At 51.9% G+C, this 25,197-nt stretch overlaps 2 protein-coding genes across 4 annotated transcripts in view; one reads left to right on the top strand and one right to left on the bottom strand.

Moving 5' to 3' along the window:
• EZR (ezrin) overlaps positions 1-7,685 on the top strand; it is a 46,313-nt gene extending 38,628 nt beyond the window's left edge. For all 3 annotated transcript variants that reach the window (XM_070376966.1, XM_070376967.1, XM_070376968.1), the window contains exons 9-14: positions 3,493-3,656; positions 3,870-4,000; positions 4,644-4,804; positions 5,137-5,229; positions 6,410-6,646; positions 6,739-7,685. In XM_070376966.1, the coding sequence (XP_070233067.1) occupies positions 3,493-3,656; positions 3,870-4,000; positions 4,644-4,804; positions 5,137-5,229; positions 6,410-6,646; positions 6,739-6,903 (951 nt within the window). In that variant the 3' untranslated portion in view covers positions 6,904-7,685. The remainder of the gene's footprint in view (positions 1-3,492; positions 3,657-3,869; positions 4,001-4,643; positions 4,805-5,136; positions 5,230-6,409; positions 6,647-6,738) is intronic.
• Positions 7,686-7,820: 135 nt separating this feature from the next.
• The window catches only part of SYTL3 (synaptotagmin like 3), a 96,391-nt gene continuing 79,014 nt past the window's right edge, over positions 7,821-25,197 (bottom strand). The window contains exons 10-16 of the mRNA XM_070376969.1: positions 22,015-22,193; positions 17,076-17,178; positions 14,171-14,341; positions 12,057-12,162; positions 10,952-11,057; positions 9,583-9,788; positions 7,821-8,593 (exon numbers count right to left, since the gene is read on the bottom strand). Of these exons, the coding sequence (XP_070233070.1) occupies positions 8,484-8,593; positions 9,583-9,788; positions 10,952-11,057; positions 12,057-12,162; positions 14,171-14,341; positions 17,076-17,178; positions 22,015-22,193 (981 nt within the window). The 3' untranslated portion in view covers positions 7,821-8,483. The remainder of the gene's footprint in view (positions 8,594-9,582; positions 9,789-10,951; positions 11,058-12,056; positions 12,163-14,170; positions 14,342-17,075; positions 17,179-22,014; positions 22,194-25,197) is intronic.

Below are 25,197 nucleotides of genomic sequence, written 5' to 3'. Positions count from 1 at the left end.
TTCTCAGAGCCTGTTGTGAATTTTACCAAAATTATGGTTCGGAAAAGGACTTCGTCTCTTGGGTAATTTTTGTTCCCCAGTTAACAGCGTTAGGCTGGGAGACACACCTCTGGGAGCCCTCCTGGACTTGGCCGCGCTTGCTGATGGCTAACGCTCAGGGGACAGCGTGTGGCATTGCTGTCCAGCTGTTCCTCCCATGGGGGTTGGTCCTAAGGGGAAAACAGAGGTCTGAACACCATGGGTCAAGTATTGTCCTTATTGAGGGACAGTTGCAGCACTCCTGCTATTTGCAAACTCTTGACTCCTGCTCCATGGGTAGCTGAACAGTTGTTATAAATGAAACAAGCATTTAATACAGACTCTCGGGCGCCATGGTAACGGGTCACATTAATATGCGGCACCACGAACCGAGGGCCATAGTGTACCCGCGTGATGTGGGCGGTGACGTGGGGCGGCGAGGAGAGCCTGCGACCCGTACAGGCTGCACTTGAGATGTTACTGATTGTTCAGAGCATTTTTTTAAGATGTTTACGGACAGAAGCAGGAATTCTAGGTCGACTATTGAATTAAGTTGTATGTGTTTTCAAATTGAGTTTAATTTAGCTTTTGCAAAGCTGGAAGGGTATAATCATAAACTCCCAAGCAGAGGCAGTTGTAACGCACTGGGTTGAGTTAGTCGAGTGTACTTTTACTATAATCTGGTTTTATGTGAAGCCATCACTTAAAGGGGAAAAAAGGGAGAAGCCTTTGCAGGTCGCGTGCTGCCTGTCAGGTGTGACTCTAGGATGGTGGGCACAGCAGAGCAGGGTGGGTCCCGCCCTGTGAAGTATAGACGCCAGTGGAGAGATGAAACAGGGAAATGAGGGCAGTGCCCTCTGGCAGTGCCGTTGCAGTTAACAGCACAGTTGCACAAATCCGGATGGAGACGAGAGGTGGGGGGTGGGCAATGGCTTCAGATGGCTGGGTTCCGGGGTGGGGGGCTTCTGGAGGAGGTGGTCTCCGCCCAGGCACCTTGTGGTGTGGTGGAGTAAAGGGCTGGTTTGGAGGAACAAGTGAGTCCCTGAGGCCCCCAGACCTCCCAGGGCTGCTTTGCCCAGTCTCAGGCTTTGTGCCTGAGGTAGTAGAGAATTTCCAAGTTTACACTTTAACTTAGAAGGGAGAAAAGGAACCCCAAAGGTCGCCTTACTACACGGGGAGGGACCCCTGAGCACATGTGGAGGGCAGCGCCCAGGGAGCCCCAGGTGAGCCCCAGCCCCGTGCCCAGGCCAGGTGGCTCCTCCTCCCGGCCGGCCGCTCAGATGCAGCAGTCTGGGGCCACGTGTTGACTCCTGTGCTGGGACCTTCTGGTCGTGAACAGTCAGCCCTGACGCAAGGGTGGCCCTGTTTTGGGCCGAGACAGCTGGCTCCCCTTGGAAAAGGGCCTCTTGTTCGTGCCCCATGGAAACAGCAGAAGGGTGGAGACCTGCCCTCGACGGCAAGCCCTGCCCAGCCGATCGAAGCAGGGGGCAGCCCGGAGGCTCCCCTGCTTCTTTGGGGCCTTGGATTCACTTTCTTCAAGCTTTCCTGGTTTCTGTTTTGAGGATCTTGTTCTCTTGCCAGAGTTAGCCTGCCCCAAGTCGCATCAGGAGGCCTGGGCTGGAGATGTGGATTTAGAACTCTCTGAAAATTAGCCTTTAGTTTTTAACTTGAAGTCAGAAACTGGCCACCTTCAAAGGCAGCGCAAGGAGTTTCCTCGTCTCCCGTGCACCGATGGGTGCTCTTTGCCATCCCCGGCACTCACAGGCCCTGTGTCCAGGCAGCTGTGTGCTCTGGGGAGTGTCACCTGCACTTCTGACCCTTGATTTTTTTTTTTTTTAAGTGACATTTTTCATTAGTTTCTTTGCAAATACTTGGGAACCACAGCCAGGGCCCACCTGGGTAGCACGGCTGTGCCGTCGAGAGGTGGCTTTCCCCTGTGTAACAGGAGAAAGGTGGGTAATAAAAATACCTGTTTCTCCCTGCTCCTTGGGAAACCCGATGACTTAATAACAAGCCTGTAAACCCCAAGGAGAGCCCCACCCAGGAAGTCCGTGGGCTCCGGGGCTTGCCGTCATTCCCTCCCCAGCGTTTGTGGACAGGTGGAGAGACCGAGGCCTAAGTAGGTCCTTCCTGGGCGTGTCGGCCAGCTCACCTGGCAGGTTCCTGTAGGCTTCAGGAGTCCTGGGGATATGCAGTGCTGGTCCCTTGTTTCAGACCACCCTCCCCTGTTCCAGTCTTGGCATCTGGATGTGGAGGGCGCTGTGATTCCCAGGAGCAAGGAAAGCAGGAAGAGGAAGCAGATAACTTTAACTTTTAGGCAGAGTTTCTAAACCACACTGTTCCTCTGTCACCTGTGTTAGCCACACGGGTGACCAGGAGCCAAGAAAGAAGACTCTGTGTCCCAGACCCATGCGGTCCCAGAGTCAGAAAGCCCTTGGGTGCTGTGATTTCTGTTGTTTTCAAGAAGGCTTTCCAGTAGCTGTGTCGTAAGGCAGCCCAAAGTCTGAGCCAGGCGTTTCTTTATCAGCCAGCTTTCCTGTGCCAGGCGCCTTTCTCAGTCCCCAGGAATATTTTGTGACTCAGTCCTGACAACAAAGCCGCTGATTGTACAGTTGAAGACCCTGAGGCTCTCCAAGTGGCAGAGGGACTTGCCCAGGGTCATGGGGTCAGACATGGCAGGGCCGCGTGAACTGTTGCCCGGCAAGTAGGTGTCCACACAGAGCAAGGGAGAGGTGAGCAAACATGGCCCAGCGCTCCAAGAGGCTGTCCCGGGATGGAATATAGAGGACAGGCTGGCAGGGTGAGGCGCTGGCATCCCCTGTGGCCGATGTCTCCCCTCGGCTACAGTGGGCACCGAAGTGACAGCCATGGAGGAGGAGAAGCAAGCTGGGGGTGCTGTGGCCGCTGGTGTGTGGGATTGGACACGACAGGCTGAGGAGGGGGTACCATGTAGGCCTGCTCCTGGTGAGAGTGCAGCTGAGGGGAAGGGGAGTCAGCCGGAAGGCCTTCATGTGCGCCAGGACATTCGTATGGGGTCCTGGAGCTGCCCGGCTGGCACTGAAGTTCCGGCGGTGCCCCGGTTCGCTGGCAGTGGTGGGAAGTGAAAGGTTGAGGTGGAGGAGATGGAAACTCAAATAGAAGTTACGCTGTCCAGGTAAGAATCAGGGATGGGGCCACTGGGGGCTGGAGAGGTCAGAGGAGGATGTCCGCCGCTGGTCCAGCCGGGGGTTCCGGCGTGTGCACACATGGATGTGCACTGACCACACACAGTCCCTCTGCTTGTCCTGGAGGATGCTCACCCCCCTCACAGAGGACACCCGCCCCCACCGCCCCACCCCGTCGCTGGGGTCAGCAGCTTTCCCTCTCTCTCGCCTTTTACACAAGGAATCTAGAACTGGGTGGGATCAGGTTTGGGAGAAGCCAGCCAGAGGCCCGGCGTCCCCGAGTCAGAGTTCGCCCTGCTCTGTCCTGCAGGACTTCGTGTTCTACGCCCCCCGCCTGCGGATCAACAAGCGGATCCTGCAGCTCTGCATGGGGAACCATGAGCTGTACATGCGCCGCCGGAAGCCCGACACCATTGAGGTGCAGCAGATGAAGGCCCAGGCCCGGGAGGAGAAGCACCAGAAGCAGCTGGAGAGGTGAGGGGGCAGGGTGACGGGGAAAGGGGCGGGGCAGAATGGTGAGGGGGCGGGGCTGGCGGTTCCCAGTGTGCGGGCCCCCTGAGGCGGGGAGCCATCAGGGCACCTGGGGTCAGTGGTGTCACCAGTGTCCTCTGCTGGGTGGACGGGCCTGGGGCTTGGATGAGCAGGCTGCTGTGTGGACACCATGCTTACCTTCCCTCCTGGAAACAGGCAGCAGTTGGAAACCGAGAAGAAGAGGAGAGAAACCGTGGAGAGAGAAAAAGAGCAGATGATGCGTGAGAAGGAGGAGCTGATGCTCAGGCTTCAGGACTACGAGGAAAAAACCAGGAAGGCTGAGAAAGGTGGGTGGGGCCTCTTGGGAGGAGGGGCTCTGGTCCAGTTGTGATGGGAGGGTCGGATAGTGGTCACACAGGCAACCCAGAGGGACCCCTCTCCGTTAAGCTCACACCCAAAGTAGAGACTTGCAGAAGAGACATGATAAAGTGGTTATTTGGATTAGAAGCTAGTTCTGTGGGTTCTGTCCCAAATGCTTCTGGATGTAATCCTTTTAAATTTCCCTGGGGTCCCTTGGGGTGAGGTTTGAATTATCCCCCTGTTCCTGATGAGGATGCAGAGGTTCGCAAAGGCAGAGCGCTCTGCCGAGCTCACCCAAGCCGTGCTGCACTGCTCACGTTCTAAGCTGAGAGCCAGGCGAGCAGTCCCGATCTCTTGAGTTTGAGAGCAGCCGGGCGAGGGTTCACCCAGCCTGGAGGGTGGGGGGGGTGTCCTCACCCTGGGGATGTGGTCCTCTGAGCCCTGAGGAACCAGCTGCCCAGTGCTCTCCACAGTGTCTTTGGGAGGAGCAGCCCCAAACCTGGTCCCCTACTCCGCAGCATAGGGGTGATTCCTGTCCGGGTCCCATCCAGTCCCCTGGGGGGAAATCGGGGCAGGACTTGAGGGTCCCCAAGCGCACCTCAAGCGGCTCTGGTTCTGCGTTCTCTCTAGAGCTCTCCGACCAGATCCAGAGAGCGCTGAAGCTGGAGGAGGAGAGGAAGCGGGCCCAGGAGGAGGCGGGGCGCCTGGAGGCTGACCGCCTGGCCGCGCTGCGTGCCAAGGAGGAGCTGGAGAGGCAGGCAGCCGACCAGATCAAAAGCCAGGAGCAGCTGGTAGGAGCCACTGGTCTCATGCTGTATTACAGGGAGGCTGCCCCTGGGGACTGGCAGAGTGACACCTGCCTGATGATCATTTGTACCTTACGGTGGCGGGGCTGTAAAGTGATCTGAGGGTGTAAAGTGGCCGGTGGGGAGGGAGCCCCGTGGTGGTTGGCCTCGGGTGGAGGAGAGTGGACGCGGCAGCCCCAGGGACGCGCAGCCTCAGTGGGCGATGGACCCCACCGGCCAGGGGTGGGGCACCATCTACCAAAATATGTGACCCTTCCTTCACAAGTGGCCCGCTGAAACCGTCCCGGAACTAAGCTGGGCTTCCATTGCTTCCCCAGGCCACAGAGCTCGCCGAGTACACTGCCAAGATCGCCCTCCTGGAGGAGGCACGGCGGCGCAAGGAGAATGAAGTGGAAGAGTGGCAGCTCCGGGTGAGCGCGGGGCACGGGGCGGGGGTCAGCAGGGGAGCGCACCCTCCGGGCTCAGGATGCCCCATCGGCAGCTAGCTTTAAGTCAGATTACGTAGATGCCCACAGGACGGCCAGAGTCCCCTTCTGCTGCTTGGAACATGCATCCCTGCGGTTCGGGAGAAGACCTGCACCCTGGGGGTCTCCAGCCCCCGCGAGTCCAGCTCTGGCTACTCCTTCTTGTGCGATGGGTGGGCGGCCTCACCTCTGAGGCTCGGTTCCCCGTTGCAACACCTGGCTTGTGCTGCGCACCCCCCCGCCCCCACCCCGCTACACACACGAGGTATACACACACACACACACACTTGTGCTGTGCACCCCCCCACCCTGCTACACACACGAGGTACACACGCACACACACGAGGTTTAGTTGGTTGTGGCTGTAATAGAACAACTTCCCTCCTGCCTCCCCTAGACTGCACTGTTCCTGGGGGGGCTGCCATCAAGTTTGGAGGGTAGACCTCTGTCAGTCTGTGGGGCTCCTCCCCCCCTCGCCAGCCCTTCCTCACCTGCGGTGGCCCCCTCCTCTGCCCCCAACCAGAGTTGTGTGCAGAAGATTCTGGTCCTTGGGTTTTTGAAGTGCTCAAGTATTAAGTGAGAGAAGTGGGTTACAAAACAGGTACAAACTAAGCACATCTCCAGGGTCAGGATGGTGGTGCAGTGCCCACCCCCCAGGCTGCTGGAAGGACTATGGGGTGAGAATGGGTGTGAGCCACGTGCTGACAGGCAGGGAAGAGCTTGATAAGCAACGCCCACCCGGCCACCGGAGGAAAGTAAAATTCTACATCAAAAACCCTTCAGTGGCTGGAGGGCTTCATCATTTTTTTTTTCAAAAGTATATACAATAAGCATATACAGGGATTGTAAAGAAGTTAAAGTACTTAGAAAAGTGTCTCCCTTCTCTCGGTGCAGTTGACCCCGGTCTCCAGACCCGGGGGCGGCTGCACAAACGGTGGGCCGGCCACCAGGTCAGCCAGAGCCTAGCCCTCCGCTCGGCGCTGCTGCAGCCCGCCGCATCCAGGCAGCGGGGGAAGGGAGGGTGCAGGCACGGACAGTGGGTCTTCAGTTAAAAGGTGGTTCTTAAGGATTCAAGCCCGAGGTTCTCTGTGAAAGTTCTCACCTGCCTCTCAACCTGCTTCCCAAGGCCAAGGAAGCCCAGGATGACCTGGTGAAGACCCGGGAGGAGCTGCACCTGGTGATGACCGCGCCGCCGCCGCCACCGGTGTACGAGCCGGTGAACTACCACGTGCATGAGGGCCCGCAGGAGGAGGGCACGGAGCTGAGCGCCGAGCTGTCCAGCGAGGGCATCCTGGACGACCGCAACGAGGAGAAGCGCATCACCGAGGCCGAGAAGAACGAGCGCGTGCAGCGGCAGCTGATGGTGAGGGCCCGGGGATGGCGGGGGGTGGGGCGCCGCGGGGCGGGGCGCCCAGGCGGGTCACCTGGCTGACCACGGGCCACTTCCCGTTGCAGACTCTGACCAGTGAGCTGTCCCAGGCCAGAGACGAGAACAAGCGGACCCACAACGACATCATCCACAATGAGAACATGAGGCAAGGCCGGGACAAGTACAAGACGCTGCGGCAGATCCGGCAAGGCAACACCAAGCAGCGCATCGACGAGTTCGAGGCCATGTGAAGGGTCGGGCCTTGGCTCCGCGTGGGGGCCAGTCCGCGCCGCCCCCAGCCCTCGGGCCGCCACCCTCTCCCTGCTCCGGGTCCTTCACCAAAAGAGCAGTTGCTTCAGTGGGAATGTTCTGGGGCCGGGACCGGCGGCAGTTTCCCTGGTTTATTTTTCCCAATGGTATCATAGTGCCAAACAGGCCTGATTCTTATTTTTATTTTTATTGAATCACTTCCTGTTTTTTTTTTTTTGCTTGGAGCAGGATGAAATCAATTAAGGAAAGATGCCTATAAAGTCTGAAATAACTAACTCCTCCATGCTGGCATGTGTGATACGAGATTCAGTATAATTAAAACCACATCGTGGCTTATATTCTGTGCCATACTTTTTTTCTATCTGAAACTAGCAGAAATTGATTTTCTTGATTTCTATGAAGGATCCACCTCTGTATATTTGTTTTTTGAAGGGTGAAAAGTTTGACGCACTCCCTACGCACACACACCATTTCCTTCCTCTGAGGCCTTCAGTTCATTTGACAAAATCCTGTGATCATTGGATCCCTCAGGATAAACAACGCTGGATACTGTACTCTGGATAATTTTTTTTTTTTTTTTTTGCTTAACAGGTAGAGGGCTACATTGTTGGACTCACACACCTAAATAATCAGCTATAGAGTATAGTATTTATATGTAAGCGATAACATGGGTTTGTAACATTAGTTTAAAAAAGGGAAAGTTTCATTCTGTATATTTTGTTACCTTTTACAGAATAATAAAAGAATTACATATTAAAAACCACGGCCCTGAACCTGAAATGACCTGAGAGCAGTGAGGAGGCCGGTCGGCTGCTGTCTTCATCTCGGAAATGACTTGTTGTTGTTGGTTTTGTTTTTAGTGTTCTTCGTGTGTGTAACTGACTATGCGCGCATTTGAATTTTCTGTCAGAGCTGCTTATTTGCAACACACACACAGGCTGTTCTGATCATTCACACGCCAGCCGTGAGGGCCCTTCTGACCTGGTCAGGATCTCAGTCCTTCCACAAGCAGAACCTTCCCCTGACCTCCTCCTGCTCCCAAGCACGTCCATGAAGAGCCGGTAGCTGTCTGCTCATTCCCAGCCTTCCCATCCACACTCTGTTCTGTCCTTTCTCCGACCCACCATCTGCACAGCCTGGCAACTGCGCTGAGAGGCCGCCACCCCTCGGGTGACCCTTACTGGCCGAAATGACTCCCATGGGGTCAGCTGACCACCTCCAGAAACAGTTTTCCACAGCCAAGGGGGGAGGAATTAGGTACTCACCATGTTCTTTCCTCTTTGAAAGACATAATTTCACTGCTAAGCGCAGGGGGACCAGGGTACCTGGTGAACATTTATTGAAATCTGGTCATTTTGTACATCTCTCAAAGCACAGACAACCAACCTGAGACTCAGTAATGTATATACATCAATGATTGACCTGTTTAACTTAAATACACACAGAAGGGTCTGGAAGACCATCTCAGTGGTGGGCTGGCTACAGACAGGCAGCTTCACACTCCCGAGGGACCCCCGCCCAGCGCATGTCCACACCCAGCCCCGCAGCGCTTGAGCAGCAGTCAGTGCAGGATGAGGGTCATGTCTGTCCATAGGTTGGGGCTGGAAAGGACTTTCTGCCACTGGAGCTTTGCCTGTGAGCTTGTGTGCGCGCCGCCCGGAAGGTCCTCCTCTGTGTGAGCAAAGGGACAGGTTAGTGATGGGGCTACAGGTTGGTGATGGCAGCCGGGGGATGCCCACCGGCCCTTCTCAGCAAAGTGGAAAGTACTTTTTCTCTGCAACTTCAGATGAAAATGTGCCCCGCCGGTGAGTAAGGGAGAGGACCTACCCCTAACAGCAGGTGTGGACATGCTCAGGTGTCCTCCCCAGGGGCCGACAGGCCTCCAAAAGCCTGGGGCTTCTTCCCTGCAGTTTGGAAGTAAGGAGAGGACAGCTTTGGGTTGTTTCTTCCAGAAGGGGGTCGAAGGGCTTAATATATCACTGTGGCTGCAGACAGGTGAAGGGCTAGGCTAGCTTGCAGAGAGGAGTTGCCTTCCGTGAGAAGAGGGTGCCGTGGACAGGGTTCCTTCTAAGGCTAATCGAACCATGAGACTGGTTTCTCCCCAGTGGTCTCAGAGGCCCTGGGAGCGTGTCTGGATATCCTGGTAGTTGCAGCATTTTGGGAGCCTCGCTGCCCCAGGAAAAGCCAGCACTCTGAGCAAGACTGAAAAGCATCGCCCTCTAGTCCCTCCGTTAATGAGATCATTTCTGAATAGCTGTTTGTTTGGGTTAAGAAGATATTCTCCTTTAAGAAAATAATCCTTTCATGATTGACGCCAGAAACAAAAGCAAAGGCTGTACCCAGCCCATTTTGAGACCTGTAATTTTTGTTTCTTTAGCAGATCTAAATCCGATTTAAATCGTTGAAATACTTTGCTGTATTATCGCTCAGTTGTAAAAACTAAACTACCATTTATGGTGGGTAAGGAAATAACCCACTCCAGTACTCTTGCCTGGAGAAGCCAATGGACAGAGGAGCCTAGTGGGCTACAGTCTCATGGGGTCACAAGAGTCGGACACGACTTAGTGACCAAACCACCAGGCAGTTTCAGAGCCAGTTAAGTCACCTGCCACCATGGAAACACTGTTTTTAATGGTATGAATGTTAGGGCGGTCACTTACTCAAACCAAGCCTGGCACCTCCCAGGAAGCGGTCGTTCACCCCGAAGGTGGCCTGGTCCCAAACGGTCAGTTCTAGGCTGGACTGCCTCAGCTGCGAAGGGGTGACGCCTTTGAAAATGAAGGAATGCTTCCACTGGGGACAGGCTTGCTTCTTCAGGACGGGGGACTTGAGTCTCAACCTCTGCTGGTCTGGCAGAGTGAGACAGCTGCACAGGGAAACAGATTCAAAACCCGTAAGCTCAGCCCGCCATGTGCCCCCGCTCCCTGTTGCTACTTGCTCCTTGGAGAGACCACGTGTTCGGAAAGTGCTCATAAGCCCACCGCAGAACAGAAATTGTAAGCAAGGAGCGAGCATGGGAATTTCGAGACCTGGCTCTGTGATCTCTCACTAGGATGTTCCAACTTTCAGGGTCGAATTCTGCTCCGAGGATTAAGAGTGCTTTGGGATTCTAGGCCACATGGCCCTAGTCTTAATCTGCCTCCTTGGTGTGACCACCACCAGGCTCGTCAGACCTGCTACCCAGGGAGCAGCACTCTGTACACACATTATCTCTTTTAACCTTGTTCTCAGACAAAAGAAATCCAGGAGGGCTAAGTCAGTCGCTTGCTCAAGGCCGTACAGATAAGTGGCAGGCTTAGGACACGAACCCAGTTCTATCTAGACAAGGTAAACTGTCATTTTTCCATTATGTCACTGACTGGGGATTTGGCAGTTCTATATAATTATTAACTGTTTGCTTTACTGTTGGAGACACCGTTAAACCCGTAGTGAATGAGAATGAGACAGAGTCATCCATCTTACTGTTAATCCGAGAGGAGATGTCAGTGTCGAGCTAAATTAACGTTTACTAATCATATTGCTTTCTCCATGTTCCCCTCAGTCACCAGTGCCATCACTGGTGTCACAGTACGGACTGATAAGATTAGGGTTTAGTTTAAAATGTATTCCAAATCTAGCTTCAGCACGCCTGAGTCCCACGAATTCTCGGAAACTAGTCTTTAACACACGTTATGTTGGGTTTTCATAGGGAAGCTAAAATAAGACAAGTTTAAAGTGGCTTACACTTGGTGTTCCCTTACAGGGATGATGCCTTAGGTGTAATGAAAGCAGAAGTGTTAGTCGCTCAGTCGTGTCCGACTCTTTGCAACCCCGTGGACTATGGCCCACCGGGCTCCTCTGTCCACGGGATTCTCCAGGCAAGAATACTGGAGTGGGTAGCCGTTCCCTTCTCCAGGGGATCTTCCCGACCCAGGGATTGCACCCGGGTCTCCTGCATCACAGGCAGATTCTTTACCATCTGAGCCACTAGGGAAGCCCTGCCTGTAATGGTCATCAATAAATAATGATTGACTACAATGGAATACTTACCCCTTAACAAATGAGTTTAAGGTGCCATCTGACCGCACAGGTAGATTCTTGGCTCCCAGCACTACCAAGCAGAGCTGACCATTCTGTGATGGCTCATCTCCCGTCCCTGGAAGGAAAGCTGGCATTTACCACCAACCTGATTTCTACAGCATGCAAGGCCATCCCCTCCAACTGATAGCTTAACCAGAGGATGTGTTAATACCCACCAGAGCGAGAGAGCACATGTCCAGCACGCGGGGCTCCCCTGGCCCTGCTCACATGCTGCCCACTGCCTCATCAGGGAAGGACTCAAAACCCAGGCACCCAGCAGCTGCCAAGAGGCATGAAGAGCCAAGGAGAGGAGGATGCAGGAGCTTTAGCCAATTGTAGCCAGTGGGCTGGGGAAGAGACCTCTGTCCGGGGGCTGCGATGACCACAGGGTGTAAGCTACTGGTCTGCTGGGGGCCCTGCAAGTGTGGGCAGTGGAAGTCCCTCTTCTATCAAAGAGAGCACTAACAGGGAAGCCTGGTGTGATCCAGTCCACCGGGTCGCACGACAGCGGCTGAAAACAACGTTGCGAATAATGTGGAACTGCTTCCTCTCCCTGTCTTCACTCTGCACCTCACGCTTTCCTGTGCCCCCGTTATCTGAGTCAGTTCCACCTGGTGAAGCTGAGGACCTTGACCCCTCCTCCCTTCCGAGCAGCCGCTGCCCACGTGGCGTGGGAGCAGGGAACCGGTCACTGGGAGCCTGGCAGGCACTTCAGCCTGGAGCTGGAGGCGAACCGGACCATAATGCGGGTGTCAGTCCACACAGAGGGCCACAGCCAGGCTGTTTCTCCTGTAAGACAGCATGCGAGCCGGCCGCCTGGGAGGAAGCCCCCAGGCAGGTGTTGTAAGAGCCCATCGAGTGGGCATCACACGCCTAATTTTGATCACTGATTTCCCTCCTAAGTTGAGGGGTCCAGAGAAGCAGTCTGGGTTTCGCAGGTTTGATGGGCGTTCCTGGAACACGGGCTCAGTGGGCAGCAGAAAGGAAAGGCTGCAGCCTCTCAGGCCGTCTGCTGCCCCAGGCTCGGGGACAGTGACAGGGAAGGACAGATGCTTGCAGGCAGGAGGCCACCCACCTTCTGGAGCCTCCTGGAGCTCTCTGGGCCCTGCAGGGAGGACCAGCTTGGCCCGGACTGCGAGTTCTCCGTTATTGGTGGGAAGGCTGTCTTCGGATTTCTCTGCCTGCAGGATATGAGACAGAGCTCAGAGGCAGGACTCCCCAGCCCCCAGAACTTTCTGGACTCCTCTCATTGTCTCAGCACTGACCATAAGTGTCCCCTTCCAACCTCCCCCTGCCTACCCCATCCTGGCAAAGCCTCTGCAGGCCTGGGAAAGCCCAGGAACAGGGGCAAGAGGTACGCCAGCCTCCTACCTGGCGAGTGAGTGAGTGGAGAGGTTTGGGGAGGGGAACGGAAGCATCTAGATTCATTCCGGCCCCCCAGCAGGGAGCAGCCTCCGCCCTCAGCTTCCAGAAATCTGTGACAACCCCATGATTCCCTCCTGGCAGGGCTGAAAGGGTGGGCCTGTAAACAGACCCCCGCCCCAATCCAGCATGGAGAGTCACTGTCTATCAGCTGGGATTAGGAGGGACGCCGTTCAGTCTGGGGATCTCGGCTCCTTGCCTGCTTATCAAAGAGATGACCAGCCTTGGCGGTGGCCTGCCTCAACCTGAATAAGAATCTGGGGGAAGGAGACAGGATGGGGCCCCTTAACAGGGAGCTGGTGTGGGGGGGCGCGGCACGTAGACCACATCTGGCAGGGAAAATCAGGAGAGCCTTCATGGGGGAGCGGGGATTTAAGCGCCGTCTTGGGCTGACCTTAGAGATTCCAAGAGGAGGCCTGAGGATAAACTGAGGTTCTGAGAAGAGCAAGCACAGGGCACTGGAGGGGACTGGGGACGAGCTGTGCAGACCCCACAAGAGAAAAGAGATGGGAGGGAGGGTGGGACCCTGCCAGGCCTGGGCTTAACACCACAGAGGCCAGAAACCAGAGCTGCTTCTAAGCAGAGTTGCAGCGTTAGTCACTCGATCCTGTCCGACTCTCTGTGACCCTATGAACTGTAGCCCTCCAGGTTCCTTTGTCCCTGGAATTCTCCAGGCAAGAATACTGGAGTGCGCTGCCGTTTCCTTCTCTGGGGGAATCTTCCTGACCCAGAGATTGAACCTGGGTCTCCTGCATTGCAGGCAGGTTTTTTTTTGTTTTGTTTTCCATCCGAGCCATAGGGGAAGCCCATTTCTAAGCAGAAGCATCCTGAAAAACAGCCCCCGGGGCCTCTGGAGGGGAAAACAGGGACAAGGGCGCCTGGGCCCCACCCAGCCCTTGTAAAGGCCCTGCCAGACTCTCATGTGGCCCCACACCCTGCTGCCACCTCTTAGGAGGCGGCAGAGCCCACGTCCCCTCTCTTTCTCGTCCATGCTCTCTCCCTGTCGGCAATCTTGGCACAGAAACGGGCAAAGCAGCCGCCCCAAGAAACGCAGCCCTTTCTCCCTGGCCTCTCACCTGCGCGGCCACCAGCCTGGCCCACCCTCCCGGCCAAGCTGACCTGGGGCCCCTGCCGGCCTTCCTGAGGACACGGGGTCCGGCCATCCTCACCGCTTACCGTTTGCTTGGGGGTGGAGGGATGGCACGTGACAGCCCCGCAGGTCTGGGGGGTACTTTAGCTCGAGAAGGTCAAGCCTCCTCAGCTGACACCAGGTGACCCTGAAATCTGGGAAGCGTGTGGACCTACCAGGCCGTCACCAGGACCTGAACCCCCAGCCTGATCTCAGCTGGCGTCTGGACCCCAGTGAGGGTGGGGCTATTTGGGACCCTGAACACAGCTGAGCAGGTGAGACTCCAGCCCACCCCCCAACCAAGGAGCCAGGCTGAAGCTCCCACTGCAGGGTAACAGGCAGGCAGGGGCCCTGGCTCCCATGGATCTTCTGGGATTCTCTTCTGGGATCCCTTTGACAAGTCAGTTTGGTTCTCGTGCTGGGGGTGGGGGCTGTGCTTAATTGCTCAGTTGTGTCTGAACCCCATGGACTGTAGCCCTCCAGGCTCCTCTGTCCATGGGATTCTCCAGGCAAGAACTGTAGTGGGTTGCCATGCCTTTCTCCAGGGGATGTTCCCGACCCAGGGATCAAACCTGCATCTCCTGTATCGCAGGCAGATTCTTTACCACCTGAGCCACCAGGGAGGCCTTCAAGCTCACCTTGGCCCGGAGCGGATACCAGCGGAAGGACTGTGATTCTCTGTCTTCGAAATCCCACGTGGCCAGAGGGACGATCACTTCTCCAAGAAACACCCTCCGGGTGAGCACGCCCAGGTGCCACACGGACACTTGCAGCTGTTGGCTGGCCAGCTGGGCCAGCTCCACCTGGTACTGTGGAGGCAGGCAGAGACAGTGAGCTTGGGCTCACAGCTCCCGGATGATTTTTCGTCTGTCTCCAACACTGCCCCTTGTTCCATATTCTATCTTTAAACTCTTAATTAATCTGGTTATTTTCTTCATGGCTACAAGCCCCGCGAGTGCAGTCCAGACCATCAGTCCACCATGCAGCATTTGCGCCCTCTCAGAGCCAGGTGCTTCGGGGAGCAAAGCTTTCAGTCCCCCGGGTCTGCCCGCCTCGGGGCAGCTCTGCACGTTGGGCGGACTGGTGGCCCCTTCCTGACAAAACAGGACAACTCCCTTTGGCTGACTGAGGCCACAGTGCAAAGTAAGACCTACTTTCCATTGCCGGCAAGGCCCAGGAGGCTGGGCCGGCAGACCCTGGCTTGCTAGTCTCCACGGGGTACCAGTGTCACTGACCCCAGAGAACAAGGGTTAAGGTCACAGCCACTGTCGCTCAGATCGAGTGTCACTGTTCACCCTTCCCCAGCCCCCCACTGAGTGGTCTTCCAGGGGAGCACCCGCACCCCGTGGAGCACAGGAAGTCTCCCCAAGGCGTGCTGTGCCTAGAAAACCAAGGGTCGGCTTTCAGATCAACTTTGACATACACGTTCCTCAAAACTGGTGAAGCTCGGTATCATACTCCTGCCCCTTGCCCCAGGGATGTGGCCTCCAGGGAGCTGAATAAGGGGTCTGAAATCCTGGTTTCCGATACACTGTTCATGATTGCTTGGCTTCTTCATTGGCCCATCTTTTCCATCTTACGTATGATTTCTACGAAAGCCTAAAGCTGGGTCCATGTTGGGATGTTCTACGTTTAGAATAAAGATCGGTTCTTCTCAATGTATCTGGGAAGCTTTATAGGATAACCAAGATACTCACAATAGACTGGATAAAACATTCATTGTACACTGAGTTGAGATTCTGGGTGCCCTTTAACTAAGGTAGTGAAAACTTTAAAAATCAAAGTATATAATAGTTATCTAAACTATAGTCAATGCTCATCTTTGTCTCATTTCATAAAATATGAGATATTTGTCAGCCTCTGTTCAGTACAAAACACCTTAAACCTGTGACGAGTAATTTTATATGGAAGCTCACAATGTGTGAGGTAGCACAGAGCTTTTCAAAATTCTGTTACGTGAGCAAAGCCACATGAAGGCCAGGGTCAGTGATTTGCTACTGGAGGAGTGTCCCAGACCAGTAGCACCTCAGGCCCTACCCACACTTACTGAATCACAAATGAAAAGAAAGTTGCTAAGTCGTGTGTCTGACTCTTGCGACCCCATGGACTGTAGCCTGCCAGACTCCTCTGTTCATGGGATTCTCCAGGCAAGAATACTGCAGTGGGTTGCCATTTCCTTCTACAATCTGCTTTTAAAAGCAATTCCTGGGGGAGTCCTTAGGAACGTAGATTTTGTGAAGGACTGATTGTCCATCCTGGGTCATGGATGTACTTTTAAGGACTCTCAAAGCTTCAGCTTCCCCATTGCTAAGTGAGGATGCCAACACACGGTTCAGAGGGTACATAAAGCACTTGGTCACAGCAGGGACACAGAAAACAATGGCTGTTTTCATGTCCCGAGTAGGACTCTTGCGCCAGCTCCCCAGATGGCCCCTAGCTGGGAGTTCCCAAATGCCCCTACTCGCCACAGAAGGCAGACAGAGTCCTCTCTTTTCTCGGGCTTGACGCACGGAATCCCTGGGCTGACTAGCCTTCAGTGGGCACATCTCTGTGCATCTGGACTGTCCTTCCAGCTCAAGACCTCCCACACCTGTCTGCTACCTACGCTCGCTAGACATCACCTGCAATTCTCCTCCCTGTATCCCAGTAGGAGGCGGTCCCTCCCTGGTCTCTGCCCTAAGCCAGTCACAATTCTTAGCGCCAAAGAAAATGAAAACCTGAACAATTCTTCCAGAAATTTTGTTTTTTAGTTGTTGTTGTTCCAACTCCTTGCAACCCCATGGACTGCAGCACGCCAGGCTTCCCTGTCCTTCACTATCTCCTGGAGTTTGGTCAAACTGAGGTCCATTGACTCAGTGATGCCATCCAACCATCTCATCCTCTGTCATCCCCTTCTCCTCCTGCCCTCAATCTTTCCCAGCGTCAGGGTCTTTTCCGATGAATCAGCTCTTCGCATCAAGTGGCCAAAGTATTAGAGCTTCATAAAAGAAGAAGAGACCTGCGTCTGCCAGATACTATGACAAAGAAGTACTTTCCCAAAGCTATCACCTCAGCAGTTTCATTTACAGGGCCCCTGGTTTGATGATACCTCTCTGAAAATCATAAAAATTCAACAGAACAGGCCAGTTTTAGAAACTGAAGTGAAGTAGCTCAGTCGTGTCCGATTCTTTGCGGCCCCAAGGACTGTAGCCTATCAGGCTCCTCCGTCCATGGGATTTCCAGGCAAAGGTACTGGGGTGGGGTACCATTTCCTTCTCCTTTAGAAACGGCGAGGCAGCCTATTTCCTTTTCACCATTGTCTCGCAAATCATTAATCCAAAGCCATGCACTGGTCCATCAGACTCAGCACTTTTTCTGTACAAAGGCTGAAATTTATTTTCTACCACTTGCCACTGATTGACAGAGCCCTGCCGGAATGTTTCAGTGTCTGCACTTACATTTAACTGACTCAAGAGTTTGGAGGAACCACTGGCTGGACTATGGCCCCAGAAGCCCAGCCTGGGATGGGGACACTCTGCCCAGGAGCATTTGCCCAGCAAGTACCTTCAAGGTCTCCTGAAAGGTCGGCTCCACCGTGTTCTTCTGGACACCAGTCTTGCGTTTTCCCTGGGACGATCTGTCAGGCAGCAGATAGGTCTTGACATACCTGGTGGCCAAATGCAGACAGCAAGGGGTGAGAGCCCAGCATGCGGGGCGGGCAAAGGGTTCAGGAGGAGAACCGCATGTCAGCGGTTTCTTAACGCCGCTTCCCGCTGCCTCTGGGGTTGACAGAAAGGGCTTAGCGGCCACCCCAATGACAGTGCTGGGTGCACAGCCCCCCGTTTACTCAGTCTCTGGCTATAATCCTCTGGAACGTTTCTGGGGGTGTGAAGCCCCCCGCTTCTCTCATGCCCCCGTTGTTGGATCTGGATCACTCGTCACGCTCCATCACTGGTGATGCCCCGGGAAGCGGGGGCTTCCTGGGGGCTCGGTGGGCGGCAGGTTTCTCATCCACCCGGATCCTGAGGCCTGTGCCAGCTTGTCCTCACTCCCCCTGCCTCTTCTCCCCAACCCGCAAGAAAAAAACGTGGAAATGGAAAGTGTATGCCGCACGCCACGCTCTTCCAGCGGGGCCTCGGACACTGCGTCCTGACAGCTGAGGACTGGCCTCCCTGAGCCCCTCTCCTTGGGTCTGGAGGCCGCCCACCCCCTGGAGCCCCGTCCCAGGCTGACCCCTCCGCTCAGGTCCTGAGACTGTCCTTCTGGGCTCTTCCGGCAGTGGCACTGATGGCAGGGACACCACGCGCCCAGGTCCTGTCCTGAAGGGTTAGAAACCAGCTCTGCTGTCCCAAAGCCACAGAGAGCAGGAACCCTCCCCCGATCAGGGTCCCCGCTGGAACCCCAGCCTCAGGCCTCTGCCTCCATTTCAGTCACGCTTCTTATAGAGCAGGACTCAAGGCTCATCACCAATACCTCACTGTTGGCTGACTCAGATCATTGATCATTATGAGACCTCACACGTTGGAAAACAAGAGATACCAAATATATCTGTACAGCATAAATCATTACAATAAAAGACACACCCACATTATCTAGTTAAGTCCTCTATTTCCTTTCTTATCATCGTCTGGATGTTCTGTTACTGAGACTGGAGTATTGATATGTCCAACTATTACTGAAGAACTATTGGTTAGCCAAAAAAGTTCATATACGTTTTTCTATAAGATCTTACCCAATACAAATGTTCATTGGAAGAACGGATGCTGAAGCTGAAACTCCAATACTTTGGCCACCTGATGTGTAGAACTGACTCATTTGAAAAGGCCCTGATGCTGGGAAAGATTGAGGGCAGGAGGAGGAGGGGACGACAGAGGATAAGATGGTTGGATGGCATCACCGACTCAATGGACATGGGTTTGGGTGAACTCCGGGAGTTGGTGATGGACAGGGAGGCCTGGCGTGCTGCAGTTCACAGGGTCACAAAGAGTCGGACATGACTGAGCGACTGAACTGAACTGAACTACCCAATGTGAACTCAATATTTCTCTCTTCAATTCTGTCAATTTTTGCTTCTTATATCTTGCTGGTCTGTTATTAGATGTACAGACATTTAGGATCATTTCATCTTGTTGTACTGAACCTTTTATAAATATATAATGTCCTTTATCTCTTGTAATCTTTTTAGACTTAAAGCCTGTTTGTCTGATAATGGTACAGCCACCACTGCTCACTCTCGTTTACCGTCTGTATGGAATATCTTCCCTTTGTGTCTTTAGATCTCAAGTGAGTTTCTTGTAGATGGTATACAGTTACAATCTCTGTTTTCATCCGTTCTGCCAGTTTCTGCCTTTTCATTGGACAATCTAATTCATTTTTCTTTAAATTAACTACTAATCGCATTTGCATGTGTGTTCAGTCGTGTCCGACTCTTTGTGACCCTTTGGTCTGTAGCCCACCAGGTTCCTCTGTCCATGGGATTCTCCAGGCAAGAAGACTGGAGTGGGTTGCCATTTCCTCCTCCAGGGCATCTTCCCAACCCAGAGACCAAACCTGTGTCAACTGATAAGAAACATTAATCCTTACATCTGTCATTTGCTGTTTGTTTTGCCTTGCAGCTTTTGTGTCCTCCATATTCATTTGTGCTTAGCTGATTTTCTGTGGTGAAACATTTAAATTCCTTTCTTGCTTGTTTTGTTTTGTTTTTCTATAGCTATTTTCTTTGTAGTTACTAAGGAGATTGCATTTAACATCTTAAAGTTATAGCACTAATTGAATTCATGCCATGTTAACCTTAGCAACATAAGGACTCTGCTCCTTTTCAGCTCTATCCTAACCTCTTTCCCTTGCTGATGTTACAAAACTATATCTGCACGTGTGTGCTCAAGGCTCTTCAGTCCTGACTCTTCACAACACTATGGACTGTAGCCCACCAGGCTCCTCTGTCCATGGGATTCTCCAGAGAAGAATACCAGAGTGGGTTGCCATTTCCTCAACCTGGGTTTCTTACGTCTCCTGCATTGGCAGGCAGGTTCTTTATCTCTAGTGCTGCCTGGGAAGCCCATGTTTCCCAAACTAGAAAGTACTAACTCTTTTAAATGCACTAGTCTCTTAAATTATGTCAAAGACCAAGTGTGGAGTGACAAGCCAAAACGACACCCATAATCTTTCAAAAAGTAGTACTGTCCTAAGTCATATGGGAAACAAAAGTGGAATTACCTCCCACTGTTCACCATTATGCTACCCTTTGTAACTGCCTGTCCACTTGCCATTATCGAGGTCTTTATTGTTTCATTTGTCTTGAGTTACTGTCCAGTGTCCTTTCATTTCACTTCCAGGGTCATCCTGAGAATTTCTTGCAGAGCAGGGCAGGGGGTAACGTGCTCCCCTAGCCTTTCTGTATCCTGAGCATTTCTTGCAGAGCAGGGCAGGGGGTAACGTGCTCCCCTAGCCTTTCTGTATCCTGAGAATTTCTTGCAGAGCAGGGCAGGGGGTAACGTGCTCCCCTAGCCTTTCTGTATCCTGAGCATTTCTTGCAGAGCAGGGAGGGGGGTAACGTGCTCCCCTAGCCTTTCTGTACCTGAGACCGTTGTGATTTCTCCCTCACTTTTGCAGAACGGTTTTGCTGCATGTTTCGTTTCCTTTTAGCACCTTCTGTCTCTGTCTCTTCAGCACCTACTGCCTTCTGTCCTCTGAAGTGTCTGATAAGAAATCTGCTGATATTCTAACTGGGAATTCCCTAGTACTGACAATCCGCCTCTTTCTTGCAGCTTTCAAGAGTCTGTCTTTCAAATGTCTGTTTATAACGTGTCTCAGTGTGGGTCTCTGAGTTCACCATCCCTGGAGTTCAGAGCGCTTCTCTGACATCTGTGCCTTGCCTCCCATTTGGGAAGTCTTCAGCCACCATCTCTTCAGGCTTCTCTCTGCTCCATGCTTTCTCTCTCCCCCTTCTGGAATGTATGTTACCCATGCTGCTTCACTTCATGGTGTCCCCAGGCCCTTTAGGTTCTGTTTGCTTTTCTTTAGTCTTTTTTCTTTCTGTTCCTCAGACTCAGGATCCCATCATCCTATCTTCAAGTTCACCCATTCTTTCTTTCACCTGCTCACACCTACCTCTGAATTCCTCTAGTGAAATTTTCACTTCAATTATTGTAGCTTTCACAGCTCCAGAATTGTTTTCTTTTTAGGTTTTCCATCTCTCTATTGATATTTCTATTTTGTTTATACATCATTTTTTTTTCCCAATTTTCTCCACATCTTTCTTTAGTTCTTTGAGCATCCTTAAAACTGTTATTTTAAAATCTTTGTTGAGTAAATCCACCATAAGATCTCTTTCAGAGAAAGCTTCTGTTGTTTTATTCTTTCCCTTTGAATGAGCTATACTTTCCTGTTTCAGGGGGGTAGTTTTGGGACAATGATTATTCCAATTTTCCTGGAGCAGAAGGTACAGATAGGGGAATAATAGAAGTTAAGACTGGAAAGACAGGAGGGATTTCTGATGGAGAGCCAGAGTGCTTTAGCAATGCACCGAGGAGCTACTGAAGGTTTCAGAGCAGAGGAGAGTTTGATTGGACCAACAAACTACTCCTTTCCCCCAACTGTTAAGAATTGTGTGCTAAAAATGTTCCATGTTGGGAAAGGAAAAGACCAAAATGTGGGGCTTGCTTTAAACCATACACAGAAAATCAGTTCCAGCTCTAATATGAAAGTATCTAAGTTTGAAAAAACTCCAATAGAAGATAACAGAGAAGAATGTATTTAAAATTTTCAGGGGGAATTCTCCTACAAACTCGAAAGGCAGACATTCTAAAGGAAAAAAAGGATAAATTGGACATTATCAAATTCTCTACAAGAAAAGTTATGACAATGTTGGAAAACAAGTAACAGCTAGGAGAAGACATGTAAGATAGGTAAAACCAATGGAGAGTTGCATCGAAAATGGATTTTAAAAAAGCCAAGCCCCTGTAAATAAATGTTTAAATGACAATTTGATAGAAAATTGGACAAAAGATATGGATGGGGAGTTCACAGAAGAGGAGTGCACCTTAAGTGATGGGTGCATGTATGCAGTTGCTCATTTTTGTTATCAGGGAGACGCATGTTAAAGTAATGATATCTATTCATATCTACCAATTGGAAGAAAATTAACCTATTTATGGGTTGTGTGGATAGAATTTTATTTTTCCTACATGGAAAATCAAATTTCCCAGCACCATGTACTGAATTTCATCATTTACATATTGATTATTAATAGCCTCTTGATCATTTATGTTCTCACGTATCCTAAGATCTGTATCTGGACTTCTGATTCTGCTCTGTTGACCTTCTTTCTGTCCTTGCATCCATCACGCATTGTTTGAATTACTAAGCTTTATGAAGATAATTCTTAACACGGCTTTTTGTTTTTACTATTGCCTTGGTTTTTCTTGGACTTTCACTTTTCCATATAAATTTTAGAGTCAATAAATCTATTATCATATGCCAAAACTTAGACAAAGAAACTTACGGATTGCACTTTTTCTTCCTTTCCTCCCCAAAGGCAAGGTTCTTACAGGCTCTGATGCATATTTCTAAAGAATGAGTTCTGAGGCAGTAACGAATGGCAAATTCTATCTCTCCAGTGACATCAGCTTTGTCAAAATTGCCCATCTCTGTGCAAGTGCTGTTAATGCTGATTAAACTTCCCTGAAAGCAAGAACGACAGACATAACGAGTTACTTCACAGCTAATCAACGTGTCTTTTTGCAGTTCTGGTTTCAAGATATCAAATAAATCAAAATTCACACAGAGCACACATCCTGACTCACATTAAGTTAATAACATGCCATCTTGTACTTTGCACAATAACTTGCCACGTTTTCTGTTCTAAGGAGATGAGGACATGACTCTGAGTAAACTCTGGGAGACACTGAAGGACACAGAAGCCTGGAGGGCTACAGTTCACGGGCTTGCAAAGAGTCAGACATGTAGCAACTGAGCCACAAAAAGACCAACAAGGAGGTGAGGAATCTTCAGAAGGGCTGGTCTTGCCCAGATATGCTGTTTGCCTAGCCATAAGGTTACACAATCTCATTCCTGAATACAAACCACTTGGGAAGATGTGAACTACCTCCCGTGCAATTCTGCAAAGATAAATCTTCAAGGGCAGATAACATCCACCGTACGAATAGCCCTGTGAAGGGCAGCACAGTCTGGGGGCCAAGTGATTGGGAATTTGATAGAGGTTGAATCAATTGCTACTCATTCTATGGGGTCGCACAGAGTTGGACACGACTAAAGCGACTTAGCAGCAGCAGTAGCAACAGCCTGTGAAAGTCTAAATGGAAAAGTTAATACTGTTCTCATAGGGTGTGGTAAGAAGTAAATGGACTAGAGTATGTAAAATATAGTCAAGGCTATGGTCTTTCCAGTAGTCATGTATGGATGTGAGAGTCGGACCATAAAGAAGGCTGAGTGCTGAATAATTGATGCTTTTGAATTGTGAGGCTGGAGAAGACTCTTGAGAATCCATTGGATTGCAATAAGACCAAACCAGTCAACCCTAAAGAAAATCAACTCTGAATGTTCATTCATTGGAAGGACTGATGCTGAAACTGAAGCTCCAATACTTTGGCCACCTGATACGAAGAGTTGACTCACTGGAAAAGACCCTGATGCTGGGAAAGATTGAAGGCAAAGGGAGAAGAGAGTGACAGAGGATGAGGTGGTTGGATGACATCACTGACTCAATGGGTATGGGATTGAGCAAATTCTGGGAGTCACAGAAAGACAGGGAAGCCTGGCATGCTGCAAAGAGCCAGTATGGGGTTGCAAAGAGTTGGACACGACTTGGCGACTAAACAACAACAGTGTAAAGTATGTAAAAGCAATAGTAAGTTGTGTTTCAATTGCTGTGGGTCCCCAGAATGAAAAACAAAACCACCGTAAGTAAGGCTGCTCTAGGCGGAGATGAGAAGAATCAATAGCAGGGAAGGAACAAAATGCCTGATCGCTGTTCAATCTGCTTAAGTATTTGCCACCCTTTGCATGCCACCGTCTCAGGGCTGACTCTACAGACGGGGAATTCAACGTGATTGCCATTCTCCCAGCAGTTTCCTCAACGCTGTAAAACATCCTGGGGGAAAAAAAAAAAAAAAAAAAAACAAGAAGAAAGCCTGAGTCTCTCTCACTAGAGAGCAATCAAAACAAAACCAAGAACTCCGAACCTGAACTAACTCATGCCAAGAACCCGACCAACTTCACCACACCCAGGTCCTGGCCCTGAAACATGTTATCTGCCTACACCCACACAACTGTTGGGATGGGAAATGTGTTTTAAACGTTACACACTCAGAAAGGCATGGAGTGGTCAGACCACACGAATGAGGGAGGCACAAGAGTGAAGATGGAAGATGAATGAGAGGGAGGCTTGGCCAGAGGTCTGAGCTGCTCCAGAGAAGATGAATGGAGGTGTTAAGAGCTCTGATAATTAACCTGGCACTCCTGGCGGGCCTCCGCCCTGGGCCACGTGAGACCAGATTGTACTACAGCGACTCTGCTGCCAAGAACAAGCTGTTGTTGTTGTTCAGTGGCTAAGTTGTGTCCAACTCTTTGTGACCTCATGGACTGCAGCACGCCAGGCTCCTCTGTCCTCCATTATCTCCCAGGGTTTGTTCAGACTCATGTCTTCTGAGTCAGTGATACTATCGAACCAATCTCATCCAATGAGTCGGCTCTTCCCATCAGGTGGCCGAAGAACTGGGGGCTTCAGCTTCAGTCCTTCCAATGAGTATTTAGGGTTGATTTCCTTTAGGATTGTAGAACAAGTAGAAAACTGAATTAAACAACAAACACGGCTCCAAGGCTACCAGGGCAGTCGGGAGGCCAGGGGCCCTGACGCTAAAGAGAAGCACAGTGAGGTGAGCCTGCGGTCCTGGCTGCGTTTCTCCTGAAGGCACCTGTCCGTCAGTGGGCACCCAGGCAGGAAGACTGAGAGGCTCTGGCGCCGGGCACAGTGAACAGCCCAGGTGTCCAGAACTTGAGGCGAAAAGGGAGCCGTGTGGGGGCGAGAGTGACGCTCGATGCCGCTTTTCCCTCAGGGTCGTGACGCTGAGAGGCTGAGCAGCTTGGGAATGCCTTCCGAAGTTCCACCTTGTTAGAAAGAAGAAACTGGAGTCCAGGTTCCCCACACAGGAAGAGGGGCTTGGTAACTGTCCAGATACGCAGCTGGGACATTCAGGGGCTTTCCTCCTGGGAGTCCGAGGCCCCTGGAGTAGACCAGTCCTCCCAGGGGCTGAAACCCAACCCTGAGTGAGTGCAGCACCAGATGGGCCAAGACTGCTGGCCTGCACCCTGGGGCAAAAGCAGGTCTCCCTGCAGATCACGTCCCTCTCTCCCAGGTGACTGGAACCTGGGGACAGGGTGTTTCTGCCTCCGTCTCGTCTCTATCGCCCATTCAGTGCCTGGCTCATCATAAATCCTCTGTAAGCATTTATGAGGTGAATAAAGAAAGCACGTGAAGTATTTTGATTTAAAAAGTTCTCTCCAGGACTTTCCCTGGTGGTCCAGTGATTAAGGATTCACCTTACGATGCAGGGGACGTGGGTTCGATCCCTGGTCAGGGAACTAAACCCTTCCTCCCCCATGTTGCAGGGCAGCTAAACCTGCGAGCCTCACACCCCAGTTAGAGAGCCTGTGTGCTGCAACTAAG

The sequence above is a fragment of the Bos mutus genome, chromosome 9 (genome assembly GCF_027580195.1).
Source record: "Bos mutus isolate GX-2022 chromosome 9, NWIPB_WYAK_1.1, whole genome shotgun sequence".
Taxonomy (NCBI): Eukaryota; Metazoa; Chordata; class Mammalia; order Artiodactyla; family Bovidae; genus Bos; species Bos mutus.
The sequence above is the reverse complement of the archived record's forward strand: the minus strand, read 5'-3'. Positions and strand labels throughout refer to the sequence as shown.